This window comes from Pelophylax lessonae, assembly GCF_965119305.1.
Source record: "Pelophylax lessonae genome assembly, chromosome: 1".
Classification (NCBI taxonomy): domain Eukaryota; kingdom Metazoa; phylum Chordata; class Amphibia; order Anura; family Ranidae; genus Pelophylax; species Pelophylax lessonae.
The window spans coordinates 335,675,847-335,699,827 of record NC_138768.1 but is presented as its reverse complement, the minus strand read 5'-3'; the positions used below and the strand labels follow the sequence as shown (position 1 = coordinate 335,699,827).

The following is a 23,981-nucleotide window of genomic DNA, read 5'->3' as shown; positions in this document are numbered from 1 at the left end:
AACGCACCTTGTCAATGCAGCTAGGCTTTGTATACCTGTCAAGTGGCAATCCACGGAACCCCCATCCATCAAAGATTGGTTCAAATGTACTCAAAAGGTTGCAGAAATAGAGGAGCTTATTCATCAAGCGAAAGACATTCCCTCTAAATATGGGAACACATTGTCAGCTTGGCAACACTTTATTATGTCCACTACCTTTCAATAATCCATAAAGAACTGGTCCGGCCTTGGATGGGAGAGATTGGGAGATGGTTTTTACTCTCATCCTATCTCTCCCCCCGCTACACCTCTCTCTACCTTCAATCCCCCCTCTCATATTTCATAATACTGCACTCCATCATACATATCACAGTATATTCCTTGCACAGTTTCCCCTCCCCCCCCCCCAACTCCTCATCTCCTGACAATATCAAAAGGAGAAGGAGTAAGGGAACTATGATAAATCATATGCCCCAAAAATAAAACCCTTAGCCTCTCTATCCTGAGGCAAAGTCTATACCACCTATTCCCACTTGTTATGATCAACCATTACATAATAAAGATGGTTGAGTTCGAATTTGGTCTATAGTTTATGTGTTACTCTACAATATGATACTTGTACCAAAGTGTGTGTCATATTGGGTTATTCGTTACCTTCGAAGAGTTGTTATGTTATGTTATAAACAAAACAATCTGTTGGCTATGTCCACATATGTGTGTATTTTGTTTGACTTTGCTGTAAAATCAAGCTTAAAAACACAATAAAATTTGTTTAAAAAAAAGTGCAAATAATAAAGATATACTGTAAATCAAAACGTATAAGTGAACAGAATGAGGGAAGTCCATAAAAGTGTCCATCCATTGAAATTCAGAAAGCCATAGGGAAAAAAAAGTCCCACATGACATGATAAAAAACTGAGCTTCGCGGATAGCCAAGATGACACCTCTCACTCTCATGCAAGGCTTACCATATTTCATGTGACCCTCACTAAGCACTTTTCATAAAACAGATTTTCCACAAGTAGAAAGGACAATCCTGTCACACAATTCTGTTATTCCATAATGCCCATAGATATCATAATAACCAAGCAAAACACTCATCCACAGCTTGTTGAAAACTCCTCAGCACCACCAGTGGCTCTAGGATGAGCAGAGGAGTATTAATCATTACCGGCTGTCTGATTCTTCAGGTTCTTCCTGCCAGCTGCTGATGTGCGTTTTTTATTCACGAGTGCAGATTTTCTCATTATTTTAACTACATTTCACTTGTTTTTCTTTGTTCTTCTATATCTTTCAATCACTTACTGTCTTGGTGGTCAGCATGTAACACCGTTCTTCCTGTCAGTAGTGTCAAAAGTACACCAGTGTTTTGGTTAAGTGACAATAGCGCCTGCACTGCCGCACATTGTAATAAAAGCACTAACTTTAAAAAGGAACATAGAGTATCAGTATTTTAAACATCATAGAAGTTTAAGAAGCTGTAAACAAACAGTCATAAATCTTTAAAATAGTATAGTTTTTCTACTTTAAGTTTATATTATAATATAAATAAGGCTTTATTATAATGTATTAATCCACTCTTCACTGGTTTTAAAATTCTTCTTTGTTTGTACAGGTTGCTGGATTCACTTGTTGCTGAAACTGTATCAGCTCGTGAATATTGCCCGGTACTATGGCTGACGGTGCAAATCATTTACCCTACTTCTTCGGCAACATAACACGTGAAGAAGCTGAAGATTACCTAAAGCAAAGTGGACTGAGTGATGGCTTATATTTATTGCGTCAAAGCCGAAGCTATCTTGGAGGCTATGCTCTTTCAGTGGCCCATGGACGAAGGTATTACCACTATACAATTGAAAGAGAATTAAGTGGAACATATGCAATCTCTGGGGGCATTTCTCATAACTCTCCAATTGAGCTTATCAATTATCATGCTCATGAAAATAGTGGACTTGTCTGCTTGTTGAAGAAACCTTGCAGTCGCCCCCCTGGTGTTCAGCCCAAAATAGGACCCTTTGAAGACCTCAAAGAGAATCTCATTAGAGACTATGTGCAACAAACATGGAATTTACAGGTAAAGATATATTTATACTCTTTCATTTAATATGCAGTATGAATAAGTCTAATGTGATATGAAGAGCAAATAATAATCTTGAGCAGTAACCTATAGCAACCAATTGCATTTTAGCTTCTGTAATATGTTTGACCAACCAGAACAAGTAAATATGGTTGCTTGCTAATATTTTCCTTTTGGTATTATTCATTGCCTTGAAGGTATCTGGACCTTTAATTTTAACATAATCTTGCAATATTGCAAATGGCACATTTTGTCATCTATTTGTGTTCTTTTTTTTGATTGAGTAGAGAGGGCTAGAACCCCAACTGAGTTACTATTGCTTTCAGTTTCTCTATTGGGAAAGTTTTACCCCACTTCCTGACCTGATGACAGGGGATCAGAAAGATAGGAAGAAATGTAAAAAACCACAAAGGTGTCAAAAGTCCTGAAATATCACTCAGCCTTTAGTGTCAAGCTGTGTAAGCCACACACCTCCATATAACATGAGCCACATGGTTCCAAGTAATCTGAACCACTATGTCCATGTTACCTGAAATGTGCCATATTAGCTAAGCCAGATATGCAGTATCCGAAATGGGTTTGAAATATGGACTTTATTGGCATATAAGTAAAAAGTATTAAATTGTTATAATATATAAAAATAACATACAATTTAAAAAGGAAGAGACAAAACATCAAAAATATGGCATGGACAGTATAACAAACACATGAATCTCAATACTAATACTGGTCAGATAGCCAGATCCCCCAGGGGGATGATGATAGATTATTACCAAAAGTCCCTCGGGGGATATCAGCATGGCCGCAGTGCTATATGGCGGTGAAAGGAGTGTCAGCTCGACATGTTTCGCAGAGCCGCCTCTTCAGGAGCATAACTCACCACTGGGCAGTAAAAAGGCTGGTAGGGATGGGTGATCGGTGCATGCAGTGTGGATCTTGGCAAAATACAATGTGGCCAGTGAAGCTAGTAGGTAGGCCTATAGTTTTGGGTTAAACATATGGAAGGGTCCCAAAGGGGAAAGCTATCCCATAAATGCTTGAAGGTATCACAAGTATCAAAAGTACTTATTGTCTGCTGGAGACTGCTTAATAGTAATTATTACTCCACAACATCTGCGGTAGTAATCGTAACATTCAAAAAAGGATCAAGTGTAGAAAAATATTAGATCCGCAGAGTGATAGTATAAATCTGCTATTCGATCCACAGTGCATCCGCCATTAGGGTTCACTGAGAAATCAACGCCATAACCCATACATATGCAGTATCACTTAAGCTGAACTATGCGATGCTATATGCCAAATGCCAAATTGCTTTAGTAATCCTCCTACATCCATGCCCCCCCACAAATCAATCTAAGAATAAAGGGCAGGCGAATGAGTGATATCTCCGCCCCTGCCATTCATAAATCTTTTTTTATTTATAGAAGCTATAGTATGGCTTTTATGAATGAAGTATCTGGCCAGAAAGGGCGGGCATAGATGGGCTATTTTGATGAGAGCCTGTGATAGACCCTTAGCTATATTAACCCCTGCCACCGCAGATTTTCACTAAAAGAAGAGGAAACAGCACAAGGTACACATCCTAGTGACTGTAAGTTATGTCCATTGTGCTGATTTTTCTGTTAGTGATTTTGGCAGCATTTAGGCTTTAATTGTGGAAAATACAAATGCATAATTAAACATCAACAAACAATGCATATAAAACATTCTATACAGCAATCTAACCAGCAGATCGCATCTTCATATTTCAAAAACAAGGCTTGCTGTGTCTCTGTCAGGTGATAAGTCCCTTTCAAATAAAGAATGTATCATGAGTCAAAAGCTGATATACAGTTGACATTAAGGTTAAGTTCACTCTGGCATTAAAAGCAGGCGTTTGAGAGGTGTTAAAAACACCAATCAAATGCCTATGCACAAGATACAATAGACAGCACATTGTGCTGTTCACACTATCAAAACATGAAGTGTTAGCGTTGCTTCGCTTCAAAATTAAAGCCTCATGTCAGGAGGCGTTTGAAACCTTTCAACGCCTCCCATTCAAGTCTAATGGCAGGCGTTTGTGCGATTTTGGTGCGGTTGCGCATTACAATTAGTTTATTTCTGTCACTTTTCATTGTGGAGCAGTTTTAAAGCTCATCAAACGCGCCAAAACCGTGCATAGGACATTTATGGAGCATTTTTAACTCTTGTAAAATGCCCATACTAAAGCTCACTGACGCCTGTCTGACACCCATACTAATGCCATACAAAGCGCTATAGGAGCATTTGTTAAGCATTAGAGATTTAGTCAAGTGTGACCAAGCCCTAAGTGGTCTAATTAGAAATGTTTTCATTGTCTAATTAAGTTCAATTGAAAAAGGTATAATTATATTATAAATAAACCCCTATCATTAACATTTCTGCTATTCACAGTAAAGGGTCTATTTATAATAGAGTGTATAGACAAAAATAAAATTAGATATAAATAATAATATTGTAAATAATAGCTGCATAAATGTCACATGTATTCGCACAGTCATCATAAATAAACCATGCATGTTGCTTAATATGTTTATTTCCTGTGTGCATCAGCTACATCTAGTGGCCATTACGCCATGTATTCCTGATATACTTTAATCAGGAAAATACTGCGCTATGCCCACTAGATGGAGCTGACAATCATAGGAAATACATATGTTAGACATATTTGGGGATTGTTTGTGACATTTGCACAGCAATTTTTTTCATTAATAGACCCCTAAGTGTATGGTTTGTTTTTTTACTTACAGGGTGTTAATTGTATGTCTTTCTCATATTAGTCCAGCACCACCTGAGGTGTCTTCAGAATTTGGAGACACATTCATAGCCTTTTGTCGTCGTGCCATTTCTACAGACATGATATGAGCAATAATGATTCTTACATATTATACTGTGATTACTATTTCAGCCCCTGAATGGTAGTAGTACTCTAGTGTTCTTGTGCCATTTATTGTTTTTCCTTGTGGAACTATATTGGTTTGATGTAATTTCCTGTTTCTATATGCCTGTGGTTTTCATATAATGTAAAAATTACCCACTATTTGTCCAGCATCATACTGACTTGTACAAGTCATATCTTCAGCAGCTTTCCAACACCTTTGAATACATTGTCATTACATTTAATGCCTCTAAATATTTATGTAGCTTGGTGTGCTGCCACTGTATATGCCTCTCTCGCTTAACTTCCTTCTCCTCTATATCACTGTACTGCATCGCAAAGCAGACTGGACCTGATCCGTTGTATACCGGTAGTGATGAGCAGAACTACCAAGCTTAACCTGCTTGTTGCTCACTGCTAATGCCAACTCAGACTTTTCCTTTCTTAGCAGCTCATCAGCCATACCTTGCGTGCAGTCTTAAAGGGACAACTACATGTGCACCACCTACAGAAGGGCCCAAATGGAAGCCAGCCAACACTGATAATTACACACTAGGTACTTTGGACACCACCAAGGGTACTAATTGTACCCCAAAATAACTCAACACACAGCCATTAATCTCTAAACCGCTGGCAACAAAAGTGAGTACACCCCTAAGTTAAAATGTCCTAATTGGGCCCAAAGTGTCAATATTTTGTGTGTCCACCATTATTTCCCAGCACCGCCTTAACCCTCTTGGGCATGGAGTTCACCAGAGCTTTACAGGTTGCCACTGAAATCCTTTTCCACTCCTCCATGACAACATCACTAAGCTGGTGGATGTTAGAGACCTTGCGCTCCTCCACCTTCCATTTGTGGATGCCCCACAGATGCTCAATAGAGTTTAGGTCTGGAGACAGGCTTGGTCAGTCCATCACCTTTACCCTCAGCTTCTTTAACAAGGCATTGGTCGTCTTGGAGGTGTGTTTGGTGTCGTTATCATGTTTAAATACTGCCCTGTGGCCCAGTCTCTGAAGGACCACAGCACATGGTTCCAGTAATCCATGTCCTTAGTTTGCTTGTCTTCAGCAAACTGTTTCAGGCTTTTTTGTGCATTATCTTTAGAAGAGGCTCCCTTCTAGAACAACAGCTATGCAAACCAATTCTATGCAGTGTGCGGCATATGGTCTGAGCACTGACAGGTTAACCCCCTCCCCTTCAACCTCTGCAGCAATGCTAGCAGTACTCATACATCTATTTCCCAAAAACAACCTCTGGATATGATGCTGAGCACATGCACTTAACCTCTTTGGTCGACCATGGGGAGGCCTGTTCTGAGTGGAACCTGTCCTGGTAAACCCCTGTATGGTCTTGGCCAACATGCTGCAGCTCAGTTTAAGGATCTTGGCAATTTTCTTATAGCCTAGGCCATCTTTATGTAGAGCATCAATTATTTTTTTCAGACCCTTAGATAGTTCTTTGCCATGAGGTGCCATATTGAACTCCCAGTGACCAGTATGAGAAAGTGAGAGCTATAACACCAAATTTAAAACACCTGCTCCCCATTCACACCTAAGACCTTGTAACACTAACGAGTCACATGGCACTGGGGAGGGAAAATGGCTAACTGGGCCCAATTTGGACATTTGCACTTATGGGTGTACTCACTTTTGTTGCCAGCGGTTTAAACAATAATGGTTGTGTGTTGAGTTATTTTGAGGGGACAGTGAATTTACACTGCTATACAAGCTGTACACTCACTACTTTACAATGTAGCAAAGTGTCATTTCTTCAGTGTTGTCACATGAAAAGATATAATAAAATATTATAAATCAGTATTTTTTCCTAGAAAACTACTTAGAACCCCCAAACATTATATATATTTTTTTAGCAAAGACTCTGGAGAATAAAATGGCGGTCATTGCAATATTTTTTGTCACGCGGTATTTGCGCAGCGGTCTTTAAAACGCAATTTTTTTGGAAAAATTACGAAAAATCACATTTCACTGCATTTAAAAAAAACTAAACAGTAAAGTTAGCTCATTTTTTTTGTAAATTGTGAAAGATAATGTCACGCCGAGTAAATAGATACCCAACATGTTATGGTTTAAAATTGCGCACACCCGTGAGATGGCGACAAACTACGGTCAATAGAAATCTCAATAGGCGACATTTTAAAAAATTTTACCGGTTACCAGTTTAGAGTTAGAGTGTAGATCTTTTTTTTAAATTATTGCTCACTCTCTGGCGATCGTGGCGATACCTCACAAGTGGTTTGAACAGCGATTTAATTCGACTCGACTTCCATATGCGTTTTCTTTTGTGCGCGAGCTAACGGCGACGGGGGTGGCTAAAAAAATTTTTTTTCTATTTACCATATTTTTTTTTTTTTTTAACTTTATCACAGGTTTTTAAAAAAAAAATAAAAATCTGATCACTTTTATTGCTGTCACAAGCAATGTAAACATCCCTTGTGATAGCAATATGCAGTGACAGGTACTCTTTATGGAGGGATCGAGGGTCTAAGAGACCCTCGACCCCTCCACTACACTTCCATGTATTCAAAACGCCACAAACGGCATTTTAGAATACACTCGTTTTTAAAATTTGCCGCCTTTAGCAGCAGAGTAACCCGGACGTGACGTCATGAACGCCGCCTCCGGGTTACATCATTGGAGACCCGATCGGGACGGGAGACCCGGGCAAAGCCGCGGAAGGCGGCGGGAGGGGGGCGTCCCCTCCCGCTCGCCGGGGAACGACCGAGCAGCTTCCGGGCACCCCAGTATAACACCGCAAAGTCAGCCGGCATAGCCCTACGTCACTTTGCGGTAAGTGGTTAAAAAATGTGAGGGTTGTACTCACTTTTGTAAAATACTGTACACCCACCTTGCTACTGTACACCCACCTTGCCACCTAGCACAGAGTGCACTCAGGAACATTGAGTAGTTTTTGCTAAGAATTACAGTGAGGTTTCTTTTATGCCATTCATGGATGGTGTCAGGAACAGGTGAGACCAAAATTATGCAGACTGCCTCAGAGAATATCAGGCTCAGGTAAAGTGTAAAAAAAAATATAATTTATTTAAGAATAGGTGAAAAACACAAATGTAAACACACCTCCAATATACCAAACTGTGTAAAGCAAAACCCAATGAACAACTGCCCAAACCAAGTATATACACAGGAAACAGGATAAACGAATCATAATCGTAATAGGGTCATACACGGGTGATCAAGCAGAGGGAGCTGGGAGCAAGACAGGATGGTGAGAGGGTAACAAAAGATGGAGAGAGCAGGTGGGAAGGAATCAGGCTGCAGAGTTGGGGTCAGGGTCCAGAAACAGGATGCAGGATCACAGGAACACAGGTCAAGGGCACATGGAGACAGAACACCAAGGCAGGAACGAAGAGCATAGGCAGGGCTTAAATACACATTCTGCAACAAGCATCAGGGGATGACCGATTACATGAGATGATCTTCTGGCTGCTGAGAGACACCCGCTGGTGGACACCAGAACTGCAGCCTTTGGATCTGGGAGCCACAGTGCCACCAGCAGGTGAGCCCTTTCCTGACAATACCCCATCTCTAAGGAGCGACCTCTTCATAGCTGAAAGAGTCATCTGTTAAACGAATCCAGAGCAAAAGTTCCTTATGGGCTAAAGAAGTCCTGGGTTCCAAGCGAGATGCCCTGCTTTCAAGATCTATCAATAGGTACAGTGTCCCACCGCCTGGGGTTAGGCAACTGGCTAAGTATCCTGTTGACCAAATTCTCAGAGCGTATGACATTTTAACTCTCAAGACAGTAGGCATCCTAATGCTGGGGTACCATGGGTCATCCACAAACTTAGTCCTGGGGTCATATGACAACACCGGAACCCTGACAATGGAATGTTTGGTTACAACCGTGTAGCTTGCCTGGTTTCCAGGATTTATTCCACACATCGACGACCATCTAGATTTCCCCAAGGCACTGGTTACCCAACCAAGGTTCCCTAATGCACCTGGAGTTGTGGCAATCGCATCCGAGTCATGGCAAGGCACAAATGGTACTCTTCCACTCCCCTGGAGCTCACCACTACCAAGATTGTGAAGGCAAACACAGTTACCAGTTGTGAAGGGTACATCCGGACCACCAGACTTTAGCGCAACAATCTGTAAGAGAAACCCAACCAAGGTGAAAAAAGAATAGCAGGCCAAACAGGTAACCCATACAAGGCACACGAAGACTCAGAGGTGTTAGACCTTATGGTAGATGCAATCCTACAATAAGCAGGAGAATCCAGCTGAGCAGCAGGCATAGAGTCAATTAAAGCTACCTGGGCAGTAGGCAGTAGGCAGTAGGCAAGTTAGTAGAACCAGGGTGGGCAGTAAGAAGAGGATTGTCAGAGGCAGGCTAGACATCAGGCATAGTATACGGCATTCCAGTTAGCACATGACCTGTCATCCGGTCCAGGTTCAGTGGGATAATGCCACAGCTGTGGATAACATTAATCATCAGGAGGGGCACTAGGTAAAGTCTATCTTGCCCTGGTTTTAACTTCATTTTCCAGTGATCTCCACAGTATGTGTTCCTGGTATGGAAAGCTGACAGGTAGACATTTTCAGCAGACTTCTGGAACCGGGTGAATGGTCTTTTCACCCAGAGGTGTTCCAGGACTTATGCCTGTATTGAAGAACACTGGATGTGGACTTGCTAGCGTCTCAGTTCAACAAATAGGTAAACAGAATTTTTCTTGGATGCAGGACCCAAAAGAAGATGCAGCAAATGCCCTGGTAATGCTGTGCCATGATACCCTGATCTACAACTTTCCTTGCTTTCACCTCATCTATGTCGAAGAATCAAAACCAAGAGCATTCTACTCACTATAATAGCTCCAAATTGGCCTCAGAGTGTAGTACAGTGACCTTATGCATCGGTCAAATCTGCTATCTCAAAGACTTATCTTCCTTCCTGTTTCTCAGTCACTGGCTTTGATGACGTGGCCACTGACCAGTGAATCCTAGGTTCTGAGAGACAAGGGCATTTTGAATTCTTTAATGCTGACCATAAATAAAATGTGGAAATCATCTTCCCACAATATTGGGGGATAGAACTTCATTTTGCGCTTAGCATCATCAAAGGTCAGGTGTTCATTTTTAACATTCTGTTGCTAATCAGCTACTGATTCATTCCTTTACATATGTTGCTTCCTGTTAGGCTTTAACTCCAACTGTGGGATCTAGATTTTGTAAGTATTTCAAAAATCTCCTTGATATTACTTTTTAGTAAGGTAGCCTTTTATTGTGAAATCACTTCCACCAAAAGGGATTCTAAGTTATCAGTGTTGTCTTGTAAGGAGCCCTATTTGCTTTTACATTAGGATAAGGTAATTTTGAAACCATAGATCTCCTTTTTTATTCATAGTGGTCTCTGCCTTCCACAATAATGAGGATATAGTGTGTCCAGCACTGGTTCATCCCAAGGAAATTTCTCTCCATTGTCTGAAAGTGGTTAAGGCCATCAGGATTTCCCTCAAGGCCACTGCTTCTTTTACCCAAATCAATTCACTTGTTTGTTCACCAGTTTGTTATTCCAGAAGGTAACTAAAGAGATTGCATGGCTTCCAGATCCACAATATCCAAGTGCATTTGACAAGTTGTTGGGCAGGCCTATGAATTGAGAGATACATACAGTGACAGGGCGAGCCCGTGCCACTGTTTAATATGGTGGTGTAGGCCAGATTTTGTAGGAAGCAGGCACACTAATGATGCAGATGTGTGCTACATTCATCTTGAAGCCAGAATTAGAGCTCAGAGCCCCACCCTCCCGAGGGGGTCAGAGTGGGAAGGGAGCTGTGAGAGGTGCTCTTATGCACCATGATGTCCAGGTCAAGACAGACCAAGGCCTGTGCCTGACAGAGAGTCCACGAGGGACAGAGCAGCTGGGAAGCTGTAAGGAAAGACGCAGAGCTGAGGTACAGCATCTGTGCATGAACACTGGGATGTATTTGATGGTTTAGGAGGACCAAAAGGTACTAATGGTCAGGAGGACTAAGAGGTACTGATCAGAGCAGTAAAGCTGCCAAGAGAATCTGGAGGTTGAATGTTATGTTTGGTGTGTATTGATGGTGAGGAACCCCTGTGTGGAAAGACATACCTGTATGAACTTTTGACGTTCATGTAAATAAAAGTGGGCGGGATATCCCTGAAAACTGTTTCTGGTGTGGAGTAAACTCACTCTTTTGGCACTACCACTGAGCTACAAAACCCCAACATGTCACAGTACCCTGTTTTCCCTTATAGCCCACACCACTAGGGCAGTGAATGCTTCATGGGCTTTTTGTCATCTGGATCTGCTAGACTGCAGCCTTATGTTCTGTGCATATTTTCTCTAAATGCTATAACGTCAATGTGTCTGTCTCCGCAGATGCTAGTTTTGGTCAAAAAGTTCTGCAAGCGGCAGTGTTTTCGTTTTTCGTTCTTCTTTATGTAATCCTTGCAACTTGGAAAAAGTAGGTAGCAGCCTAAAATATAATGCAGTGGTACATAACTCAGACCTCTATAAAAAAGAGAATATCACAATGGCAGTGACACCACAAAAAACAAAATTAACAATTTTTAATAATTGTTAATAATTTAATAAATGTGTGTGTGTGTTTATACCTTCACCAAATGAGGACATGAAATTGCTGGAATCCCACCGCCCAATTCTCTTGACTGAGTCATCTCTTGACACTGACTTGGCCTCTTCCATAGTCTCCCCATTTCAGAGAGTGTGAAAACCATAATCTTCTGCTGCACAGCCCATAGTCGATCCTCACCAGGCATTATTTAAATACTGCAAAAAAACGATAATGTGAAAACAATGACTTATCCCTATGAACCAGTAATGACCCATGCAACACAGGAAAGATTTCCATGAAATGTGCTGGACTGTACTTCCAGCATCTGCTTTTCCACCACTGATCAGTTTTAAACTAAAAAATAGTCAGGTGTAACATTCCATCTACAGACATGACATTGTCCAGCAATAAACCTACCATTTTAAATGCTGCATAAAAAGCCAGAGTAAAGGCTAATCAAAATACAGCATCCTATTCACAGAACAAACCTTCTAACAAGCAATATATCAGAGCCCTCTTTATATCCAGTGATCACATATCCCTTCTGAAACCTTTAACCATGAAGAATTGCTTAACCACTTTACCACCGGAGGATTTTGCTGTCTTCCGTCCAGGCCACTTTTTGCGATTCGGCGCTGTGCTAATTTAACTGACAATTGCGCGGTCGTGCGACGCTGTACCCAAACGAAATTTACGTCCTTTTTTTCCCACAAACAGAGCTTTCTTTTGGTGGTATTTGATCACCAGTGCGATTTTTACTTTTTGCGCTATAAACAAAAAGAAATTCCCCCCCAAAAAAATGTAAAAATCTAATTTTTTTTAAATTTTTGGCCAATTTGTTTTCTGCTACCTATGTTTGGTAAAAAAAATCGCAATAAGCATATTTTGATTGGTTTGCGCAAAAGTTATTGCATTTACTAAGGGAAAGATTTCTGTCATTTTTGGTGTTTTTTTTTTTTAACGCGTAATGGCGGTGATCTGCGTTTTTTTTTGCGGGACTGCGACATTGCGGCGGACAGATCGGACCCTTGACTGACATTTTTGACACTTTTGGGGGTACCATTGACATCACTGCAGTAATCAGTGCTATGCATATGCACTGTTACTGTAAAAATGACACTGGCAGTGAAGGGGTTAATTTTATTTGAGAGGGAGGGGTTAATGTATGCCTGGTGCTTACTGACGTGTGGGGGGGGGGAGGTGACTGTGTGAGACAGGGACAGATCGGATGTCCAGCTATGCTGAACACTCCGATCTGTCAGTCCCTGTCACTTAGGAGATCCGCCCGCTCTGTTTACACAGGCGGGCGGATCTCCTCACTCGATTCCCCGACGACCGGGGCAGAGCAGCGGCGATCGCCGCTGCTCCTCCCCTGGCCCGACTCCTGAAAACAGCGGGAGCGCGCCTCCGGCGGCGCGCGAGCGCCGCCTACAGGGGGAGGAGTCCAGCGACGTAGGTCTACGTCGCTGGACGGGAACGAGCCACTTTGCCGCAGTACGCTCAATGTGAGCGGTGGGCAAGTGGTTAATAACGTCTGGCCAACCATGCAACTTTAACAGGAAAAAAACTGCAGCAACCTTCCTATCCACCCCACTTGGCAAAACCCAAGAATTGCAAAATTAAAAAAAAAAAAAAAAACCACATCAATAGCTCCCATTTTACCACATGTAGGGTGACATCCTGAATTTTGGTCTCAAACTCCCCCCATCACTTTCATACCCTGTTATATGAGTCCCTTGCCCCTTTTTTTTATCAAGTTTATAGGCAAGCATAACTGGCTTGTTAACACTTACATCCTAATGCTGGCCATACACTACCAGAAAAATCATTCAAACTCGTTTTCTAATAACGTACACTCGGCCGTGAGAGCAAACAATTTTTCCATCATGTAATGACTGAATTTTGATCGATAAATCGTTCAATGGACATAAATGAATCAGTTTTTTGCTTGGTTTGTCACATATGCCTAGTGCAAACAGTTCGGACGAGAAACACATTGACCTTTCCATTTGTTGTTTGTTCGGCAGAATTTTCAAAATTGTTCCTTCGATTTTTCAGCTTTGAAAAGTTAAAACCGATTTTCTTTTTTTTTTTATAAATTTTATTTATTTATGCCAGAGAAACAATAGGGAACATTCCTTGTTTACATTTTACAAATAATTCAATATATTCCTTGTACAATCCAAATGTCATTCATTTATTAATCACACTTAACCGTATCTCTCTTGATCTTGAATTGTGACTTTCTACATTGAAGATAAATTACCTTAATTCCCCCTGTTTCTCTCCTTTTTACCTATTTAATATATCCTATATTAAGAAAGAAGGAAAAATAAATGAGAACGAAAAGGAAGAGAAAAGCAAAAAAAAAAAAAAAAATTTATCTCCTCCTAACTAGTTCCCAAGCTGCACACAATCCCTCATCTGAGGGCACATCACAACTCCTGCTAAAGGAGTATATATAATCATTTCTGTTGCATATCCCCTGATAGAGTTCCTCTGTTAAACCACTTAATATTTTCTCCACATGAGGAAGGTTCCGCCCAAAAAAGGGAGTTCGTTCGGAGGTGGAGCTCGGGGTAACAAGGAGGGGGGAGAGAGAGTGAGAAGGAAAAAAAAAAAAAAAATTAATTCCCCTGATTCTTTTGATTTATCTCCTATTGTGTGTATATGTGCCTTGACCCGTTTGTATTGTTTCATTTATGTCCATAACTATTTTGTGCTTCTCTTTTCCCCTCTCCCTCTTTCAAATTTTCAATATTAATTTTATCCCTTCACCTCGTGGCCCCTTCTGGGGCACACCCACTAGTGGTAGAAAAAAAAAAAAGTGTCTAAACCTAGTGTTCCCTACTATGTGTCCTATCTTTCTTGTTTATCTCTCTATATTTCTATCCTCAATTTTGTGTTGTGTGTAAATTTAAGACTCTCTCTCTCCCTCTCCCCCCCCCCCCGCCCCGCTCCCCCCCCTTCCCTCCCTTCACTGCATTTAAATTATTCTCTAATCTTCCATATTCAGAGCCTTCCCTTCCTCTGAGGCTATAAATTGATTCCATATGGCCCACTTTTTGGTGTATAACTCTATTTTACCTTGCCCGGTTAGAATCATATCCTCGAATTTGTTTATTTCTTCCACTTTATATAACCACATACTAATAGTTGGCGGATTTGGATCTCGCCATCTTAGGGGAATGCACGCTTTAGCTGAATCTAGTAGATGTCTTAAAATCAATTTTTTATATTGTCGATCTGGCATTTCAGGTGCATGGAAGAGGAAAAATATCGGGTCTTCTGGAATATCATATTCAATAAGTTTCTGAGCTATTTCCTGAGTCCAAAATCTCTTTATCTTTGGACATTGCCAAAATATATGAAGAAGATTCCCTCTTTCCTCCAGACACCGCCAGCATCTGTCCGTAATTTGTTCTGAGAATTTATGTAACCGAGCTGGTGTATAATACCACCTTGATAGTAATTTGTAGTTTGTTTCCTGTATTCTTGTGCATATTGAGGATTTAAACGTAAATTTTATTATGTGTTGTATCTGTTTCTGTGTGAATATGATCCCTAGTTCTCGCTCCCATCCTTTAAGGTAGTGCGGTCTGTAGTCTGAGGATGGATCTGTTATCGGAGAATATGTCTTTGAGAGTATGTGAGAGACTGCGCCCTTCTGTGTGCACATTCTCTCAAAGGCAGTCATGGGTCTGTCAAACTCCGTAGGTGGCGGGAGTGATTGTAGGAAATGATTCAATTGTAGCGCCCTCCAATGGTCTAGACCGAAGTCCTCCCCTGGATCCTTCAATACATTTAAAGTTACCCATGTCCCTGCCCTTATAAAGTGGGATGCCTGATATTTCCCTCTTTCTCTTGTTTTATTAAATAGGGCGTCCTGGAGGCCTGGAGTAAATGCTGGGTTCCCTAATATTGGATATAAAGGTGTGTTTTTTGTAGTTATAGCTGTGTTTCGAAATAGCTTTTTACATATCCTAATTGTCGTTCCTATTGTTGGGTGTTGCATCGTTTCCTTAGTTAATGGGCCTGGGCACCATGGGACCCTATTTAACGGTATTGTGCTTTGCGTCTGCTCTATATTAGGCCATATTTTAGTTTCAGTATGGCAACACCAATCTATTAGTCTGCCTAGGTGTACTGCCTGGTAATATTTTGATATGTCCGGAACTGCGAGTCCCCCATCTTTTTTTGGTATGTATATTAATGTTCTTTGGAGCCTAGGTCTTTTTTGACTCCATATAAATTTTGAAAATTATGATTGTATCTGTTTAAAGTAATTGGGCGGTATTAAGATTGGTATTGCTTGGAACATGTAGAGAAACCTCGGAAGTATGACCATTTTGAGGATGTTACATCTTCCAAACCATGAACTTAATCCAGTTTGCCACCCTCGTAATTGTTCCTTTACTTTGTTCAGGAGTGGGGGAAAATTTAGCGCATACACCCGGGATATCTCAAATGGCAAGAGTGTTCCTAAATATTTCAACGCCTCTCCTGTCCACCTCAGGGCGAAGTTTACGCATAATTGTGATCTTAAATCGTTCCTTAATCCAATTCCCATCGCTTCAGATTTGCCTAGATTAATTTTTAAATTTGATAGAGCTCCATACTGACGGAATTCCTGTAAAAGGTTCGGTAATGAGATAAGGGGGTTTGTGAGCGTGAATAGCATATCGTCTGCGTACGCAGAAACTTTCTGTTGACTACCTGCTGAGTTTATTCCCCATATGTCAGGGTTGTTCCGTATGGTGCATAGGAAGGGTTCTAACGTCAGGGTAAATAATAAAGGGGAAAGGGGGCATCCCTGTCTTGTACCGTTAGAGATCTTAAATTCCTTTGACAGAACTCCGTTTGCTTTGACCCGGGCAGTTGGATTCATGTATAGTTGTTTTATCCAGTCTATCATCCTTTCCCCAATCCTTACATGTTGTAATACTTTAAACATAAATTTCCAACTGACCCGGTCAAATGCTTTTTCAGCATCGGTCCCGATAAATGTACAAGCTTGTTTAGAGTCGTGAGCTAAGTAAAGAAGATTAAGAGCCTTTACTGTATTATCTCGTGCTTCTCTATTGGGCACGAAGCCCACTTGGTCTAGGTGTATCAAGGAGGGGAGGTGTGTCTGAAGTCTGCTTGCAATGATTTTGGAAAATAATTTTAAATCTGTATTAAGTAATGATATAGGCCTATAACTAGGGCATGCTGTCGGGTCCTTTCCTTCTTTTGGTAATACAGTTATGTGTGCCCGTAACATCTGAAGTTCTTCTAGTGATATGTTTGCAGACATCGACTCCCTCACCTCCTCTGATAGACCCGGCATACCTGATTTTACTAGATATTGGGACATCTCTTCTAGCTCCTTCTTTTGTGGATCTAAATTATAAAGTGACTCATAATACTTCCGGAATTCTTCAACTATTTCTTCTGGTTTTTCAATTCTTTCACCTTTTGGTGATATTAATTTGGGTATGTATGTTCTTGTTCTTGTGTCTCACAAAGATCTGGCTAGCATTTTCCCGCATTTATCCCCTGACTCATATATTGTTTTTCTGGTTCTCTGTAAGGCTACTTTAGCCTTATATTGTAGGATATCAACTATCTGTTTGCGAGTATTGGTTATTTCTTTCATTAATTCTACATTAGTGGCGTGTTTATGTCGAGATTCCAATTCATGTAATTTCTGTGTAAGTTGGTTCATTTGTTTTATACGCAGTTTTTTGAGTCGTGCTCCATGTTTTATGAATATTCCCCTAATCACTGCCTTATGGGCCTCCCATACCACACCTGGGCTTGTCTCCTCTCCTTCATTATTTTGAAAATAGAGGTCTAGTTCTTTCTCTACCTCAGATATTACTGTTGTTTCTTGTAGCAAGCTTAAATTTAAAGTCCATGTTTGTGATCTGACTAATGGTGTTTCTTGTAAGGCATATGTTAATGTGAGTGGGGCGTGATCTGACCATGTTATAGGGCCGATTGTTACCGATTTAATCGAGTGTAATTGCGAGTGCGGAAACAGAAAATAGTCAATCCTAGAGTATGATGCATGTGGTGTGGAAAAAAAAGTGTAGTCTTTCTCTCCTGTGTGAAATAATCGCCATGCATCAATCAAGTGTGACCTATGGAGTTGTTTTGCAACCCTTTTCTGAACACTAGGTGGGATGGAAGATGTACCTGTAGATGTGTCTTCTGATGGTATTAAAGGCATGTTCATATCTCCACCCAAAATCAACAACCCTTCCTGAAATTCTCGCAGTTTCTCCAGGCATTTTTTCAGGAAAACGTCCTGTTGAATATTTGGGGCATTTATTGAGGCTAGTGTTACCTTGGTATTTCCTATATTCCCTTTTACAAAGAGGAACCTGCCTTCTGTATCAGACATTATCTGTGAGAAAAACCATGGAATTTTCGCTGAGATCATTATTGATACCCCTTTAGTTCTACTGTTCATGCTAGTTGAATGATATACTTGGGGAAAGAATCTATTTTTTAGTATTGGTATTTTAATTTCTTTGAAATGTGTTTCCTGAACGTAGGCTATATCTATTTCTGATTTTTTTAGTTCAGCGAGTAAAATTTGTCTTTTCTCTGGTGTATTTAACCCTTTGACGTTTAACGTATATATTTTAAGTGTGTCCATTGTACAATAGCGTAAAGCTTGGAACTAGTCAGGTGGAGAAGAAAGAGAAAAAAAAAAAAAAAAAAAAATAAATAAATTAGGATTAATAAGTAAGAAATTTGGGGATTATGGGCTGTTTTTGACGTCCAGTGGTCAAAGACCAACAATTGGGCGTGTGCCCTGTAGGGGTTTAGGTATGGAAGCTGCCACCTGGGCATCTCCAAGCTTCCACCAATCGGCCTTTCTTTTACTCTTGTTTACATCAATCTGACTCTTTCCTTATTGCTTACTTCTATTTATCAGCATTATTTCTTAAATCTTCTTATCTGTCTTATCTAATTATTACCACCCATAGTTTATATGTGTCAAGTTTTTTAAGTCTCCCATCACCATATTTTCGCATGTTTTAAATTTTCCTTACTCTGTATCCCCATCTCCTGTGTTTGTCAAGTATGGTTGAGGGTGGGGGAGCCAGAGGGGGGGGGGCGAGGGGAGGGCAGGGGACGGAGGGGGGGAGGAGGCAAGCGGGGGGGGAGAGCGGGGGGGGGGGACGCAGCCACAACCCCCATCATCCCCAAGGCAAGTTTCACTTAAAGTTATATTCAAGAGGGATACATTTACTTCTATAAATCTCTATTACGTCTCTATTTCTTTTTTTTTTTTGCCGCTTAATTTATCAACATTAACCTGTAATTACTCTTTTTGCCTCTCATACCTGTCAATGTATATCCTTCTGTGTCTCTATTGATCCAGGTTTCCATGCCACCTCCCCCCCCCCAGCCCACCCCCCCCCCCACCCCGCCCCAGCCACCCCCCACATGTCCCCACCACCCCCCTCACACCAAGCACACAGAAGGCAGGACTACTAGTACCCATCCCTCCCCTCCCCCCTCTATGTATGAGCCCCTCTCAATAGCACCCCCACCCGTGACCCCCTCCCCCCTCCCCTCTCAGATATCTTAAACATTTAATGCCTAGACTTCCTCATACATTTTATACACATTTCTCCTTCCTTTTCCCTATAATGGGAAAGAATAAAAGAAAAGAAAGAAAAAAAAAAAAAAAACATAGTCCCCTGTTGTCTCTCCCCATAATGGGGACAGGATATAAAAAATGACCCTTCGTTTCTGTTGATGGGGGAAATAGTCTTCCAGAGGTTCAGGAAAGATTTCAAGCGAGGGGGTATAAACACTTGGGAGCGGGTTCAGGAGTCTCGGTCTGACACTGCTCAATGAGGATAGTTACTTAGTTTGCTCTCTGGGGCAAAAAAGAGAAAAAAGTAAAAAAAAAAAAAAAGGGATGGGCAACAGTCAAAAAAGGAAAAATAAAAAGGCAGAGGCCCCTCTCAAATATATCTGAGGGGGAGCACTTGGCAACAGAGTATAGTAGAATCATTCTACCTCTGATTATGAAGAAAAAAAAAAAACAAAAGGACATAAACTTGACAATTGCGCACAATAGTCATCATCTTAGTAAGCGAGTGTATGCCATTTAACATTGTTCCAATGTTTCAACATGTAATTTGTAACTCACGCTACCCGGTCGACATCTCCTCCGGAGGTTCCCTTCGCGGCCTGCCATCCGATCGAGGTAAGCTAATCAGCCAATTTGGAACGTGTATAGGAGATATCCTCAAAAAAGAAAAAAGGCCTGGTAGTTCCGAGGGGTGCCGCAATGTGAACGCTAGTGCCTCTTTCCGGAAAGTCACCGCGAAAGGATATTTCCACCGATAAGTGAATCCCTCCTGTCGCGCAACCTCCAACACTGGACGCAGTAAGGCTCTCCTCTTCAATATTGCCCTGGATGAGTCTGGTAGTATTTTAATGGCTGTTCCTTCCAGGTCTACCGTTCCCGACTCCCAGGCTTGTCTTATTATTTTTTCCTTTTGAGTGTAGTAATGCATCCTATAGACTACGTCCCGCGGCCTGTCTGGATCTGTTAATTTATAGCCTGTAACCCGGTGGACTCTGTCCAGTTCTATATGGTCTGGTGGATTGAGCCCGAGGATTTTTTGAAAAAGAGACGTTACCTTTCCTCTCAAGTCCTCTCCTCCCACCGTCTCTGGTATGTTTCTGAGCCGCAGGTTATTCCTGCGACTTCTGTCCTCTATATCCTCCAGATGTAATTGTAACATAATTATTGACTTTCCAGGGTCGTCCCGGGTCCTTTCAAGCGCTGCTACTCGTGCCTCCAGAGCTATGGCCGCCTGTTCGCCTCTCTGGACGCTCTCTGTGACCGCCTGCACTTCCATCTTTATGGCTTGTAAATCACGCTTGTGTGTCTCCTCTATCCTCTGCACTAAGGATTCGATTTCTGTATGTGTAGGAAGGGCTCTCAGTAAGGCGCGAATTTCAGGGTTTGTCTGTGAGAAGGCCGCTAGCTGCGGAGGCCTCAGCACGTCAAGGCTGTGTGTCACCGCCATAGACGCCGCCTGTGCCTCTCTCGGCGGTCCGCTCGCTTCCCCGGCCTCCTCCTGCATGTGCTCTCCTTCCGCTGCGCGCACACTAGGTGCCGTCACAGCTGCGGACTGTGGGGACCGAAGATATTGTACTATCTCCTCCTTCTTCCTCCCTGGAGTGCGGACGGCCGTGCTAGCACCACGTCTTCTTCCCGGGGACATGCCTGGATACCGGGATCCTTTTGCTGGTTATTGCCCTGGCCGGCTGTGGAAGCCTGGAGCTGGATGTTTTAGCGTGCTCTCATGCGGCCGCTTCCTGGCCACGCTCCTAAAACCGATTTTCTATTTGTGCCCATTAACTGGATGAAAAGCGAACAAACGGACCAAATGACATATTTGTAAGAGTAAGAGTTGTAAGCTGTCAGAATGCACCAGGGGAAGGCAAAATGCCAACTTGTTGTCCGACTTAGCCATCAGTGCCCCCTAGTCCATGCTCCTAATCAAGTAAATGATTTAATCAAAAGACATACTGTATATCATCATTCCAGAACCATGTGTTGCCCCAGTATGCCCAATACACCTCCAGAATAGAGTAGAAATAATCAAGCAAGCCCAAGCAATGAGCTGGTGATTTTAAGCCAATAATGCTTCCCAGTATTGCTGAAGCCTAAAGCCATTTATAAAATGTGTAAGAAATCAGATAATATACAGTGCTTTGCGAAAGTATTCGGTCCCCTTGAACTTTGCGACCTTTTGCCACATTTTAGGCTTCAAACATAAAGATATAAAACTGTAATTTTTGTGAAGAATCAACAAGTGGGACACAATCATGAAGTGGAATGAAATTTATTGGATATTTCAAACTTTGTTAACAAATAAAAAACTGAAAAATTGTGCGTGCAAAATTATTCAGCCCCTTTACTTTCAGTGCAGCAAACTCTCTCCAGAAGTTCAGTGAGGATCTCTGAATGATCCAATAATGACCTAAATGACTAATGATGATAAATCAAATCCACCTGTGTGTAATCAAGTCTCCGTATAAATGCACCTGCACTGTGATAGACTCAGAGGTCCGTTTAAAGTGCAGAGAGCATCATGAAGAACAAGGAACACACCAGGCAGGTCCGATATACTGTTGTGGAGAAGTTTAAAGCCGGATTTGGATACAAAAAGATTTCCAAAGCTTTAAACCTCCCAAGGAGCACTGTGCAAGCGATAATATTGAAATGGAAGGAGTATCAGACCACTGCAAATCTACGAAGACCTGGCCGTCCCTCTAAACTTTCAGCTCATACAAGGAGAAGACTGATCAGAGATGCAGCCAAGAGGCCCATGATCACTCTGGATGAACTGCAGAGATCTACAGCTGAGGTGGGAGACTCTGTCCATAGGACAACAATCAGTCATATACTGCACAAATCTGGCCTTTATGGAAGAGTGGCAAGAAGAAAGCCATTTCTTAAAGATATCCATAAAAAGTGTCATTTAAAGTTTGCCACAAGCCACTAGTGATGTCGCGAACCTAAAATTCGCCGTTCGCGAACGGCGAACGCGAACATCGGCAAATGTTCGCGAACCGGCGAACCGGGTGTCACGGAACCATGAACCAGACGTACAACAACAGATAAGTGAAAATAAGACAGCTTTATTGAAAAACAAGCTATAAAGCAAAAGTCCAAACGGATGGCGAAACCGATGCAGAGTCTTTGCGAAGCCAGGGGTCAGGAACCAGCAGGGTAGTCAGACGAAGCCAGGATCAGGAACCAACAGGGTAGTCAGACGAAGCCAGGATCAGGAACCAACAGGGTAGTCAGACGAAGCCAGGAACAGGAACCAGAAGTAGCAGCAGTCTAGTAGCATGTGAACACAGGAGGACCAAGCAGGGAACTGAAGCCACAGACCTCCTATATATATGAGCTAGGCATCCAGCTCCTCCCAGTGGGAAGGAGGAGCCGCAGGGTGGGAGGCTACAAGAAACCCAGAAACCAAGATGGCCGCCAGCACATGTCAAACGAAGGAGAACAGCAAGAAGGTAAGACCATGACAGTACCTCCCCCTCAAGGGCCCCTCCTCCGCGGAGTAAAGAACGGTTTCTGAGGGAAGCGTGCGTGGAAGGCTCGGAGCAAGGCAGGAGCATGGACATCTGCGGAGGGAACCCAGGAACGCTCCTCTGGACCATAACCACGCCAATGAACCAAAAACTGCACCCGACCGCGGACCAGGCGTGAGTCCAGGATATTGCTCACCTCATACTCCTCACGATTGCCCACCCGGATCGGACGAGGCCGAGGAACCGAGGAAGTGAAACGATTACACACCAGAGGCTTCAACAGGGAGACATGAAACACGTTGGAGATCCGCATGCCAGGAGGAAGCGCAAGGGCATAGGCTACCGGGTTTACCCTGCGAAGCACTCGGAAGGGACCAACAAAGCGAGGCGCCAGCTTGGGAGTGGGCACTCGAAGGTTGAGGTTGCGGGTGGACAACCATACACGGTCTCCGGCCTGGTAGGAAGGAGCAGGCGCTCGTCTGCGATCAGCCTGGAGTCTCTGGCGCTGCGCAGAGACCTCAAGGGACTTCTGGATCTGTACCCAAGAAGCACGTAGGACGGAAAGGTGATCCTCCACAGCCGGAATATCCTGGGGAGAGAATACCTCCGGTAACACGGCAGGTTGGAACCCATAGTTGGCCATGAAGGGAGACGTCCCAGAGGAAGAGTTCACCGCCGTGTTCCTGGCAAACTCAGCCCAAGGCAGGAGGTCAACCCAATTGTCTTGGTGATCGGAGACATAGCAAAGAAGGAATTGCTCCAAGGCCTGATTGGATCGTTCTGCGGCCCCATTGGACTGAGGGTGGTAGGCCGAGGAGAAGGAGAGATGAATCCCCAACTGGGAGCAAAAGGCGCGCCAGAACCTGGACACAAACTGACTCCCCCGATCCGACACAATCTCCTTGGGCAAACCGTGCAACCGGAAGACCTCCCTGGCAAAAATCGTGGCCAACTCCTGTGCAGAGGGTAACTTCTTGAGAGGAACACAGTGACACATTTTGGAAAACCGATCCACAATCATGAGAATGACCGTATGGCCTCGGGATGCAGGGAGGTCCACAATGAAATCCATCCCCAGGTGTGACCATGGGCGCTCCCCGGTGGCTAAGGGTTGCAGAAGGCCCAACGGAAGGTGCCGAGGGGACTTACTCTGGGCACAAACGGAGCATGCCGCTACATATGCGGCGATGTCGGAACGTAGGGAAGGCCACCAGAACAGACGTGAAACAGCCCAGGACAGCTGATTCTTTCCAGGATGCCCCGCGGTCTTGGAGTTATGGTAGGTTCGCAACAACCGAGTGCGCAACTCCTCAGGCACAAAACATCTGCCGTTGGGTCTCCCAGAGGGAGCACCAGATTGAGCCGCCAAAATCTG

General features: G+C 42.7%; 1 protein-coding gene across 4 annotated transcripts in view; it reads left to right on the top strand.

Moving 5' to 3' along the window:
* Nucleotides 1-23,981, top strand: part of SYK (spleen associated tyrosine kinase) — a 181,140-nt gene that overhangs the window by 52,295 nt on the left and 104,864 nt on the right. For all 4 annotated transcript variants that reach the window (XM_082260428.1, XM_082260426.1, XM_082260427.1 and 1 more), the window contains exon 2: nt 1,595-2,053. In XM_082260428.1, the coding sequence (XP_082116554.1) occupies nt 1,652-2,053 (402 nt within the window). In that variant the 5' untranslated portion in view covers nt 1,595-1,651. The remainder of the gene's footprint in view (nt 1-1,594; nt 2,054-23,981) is intronic.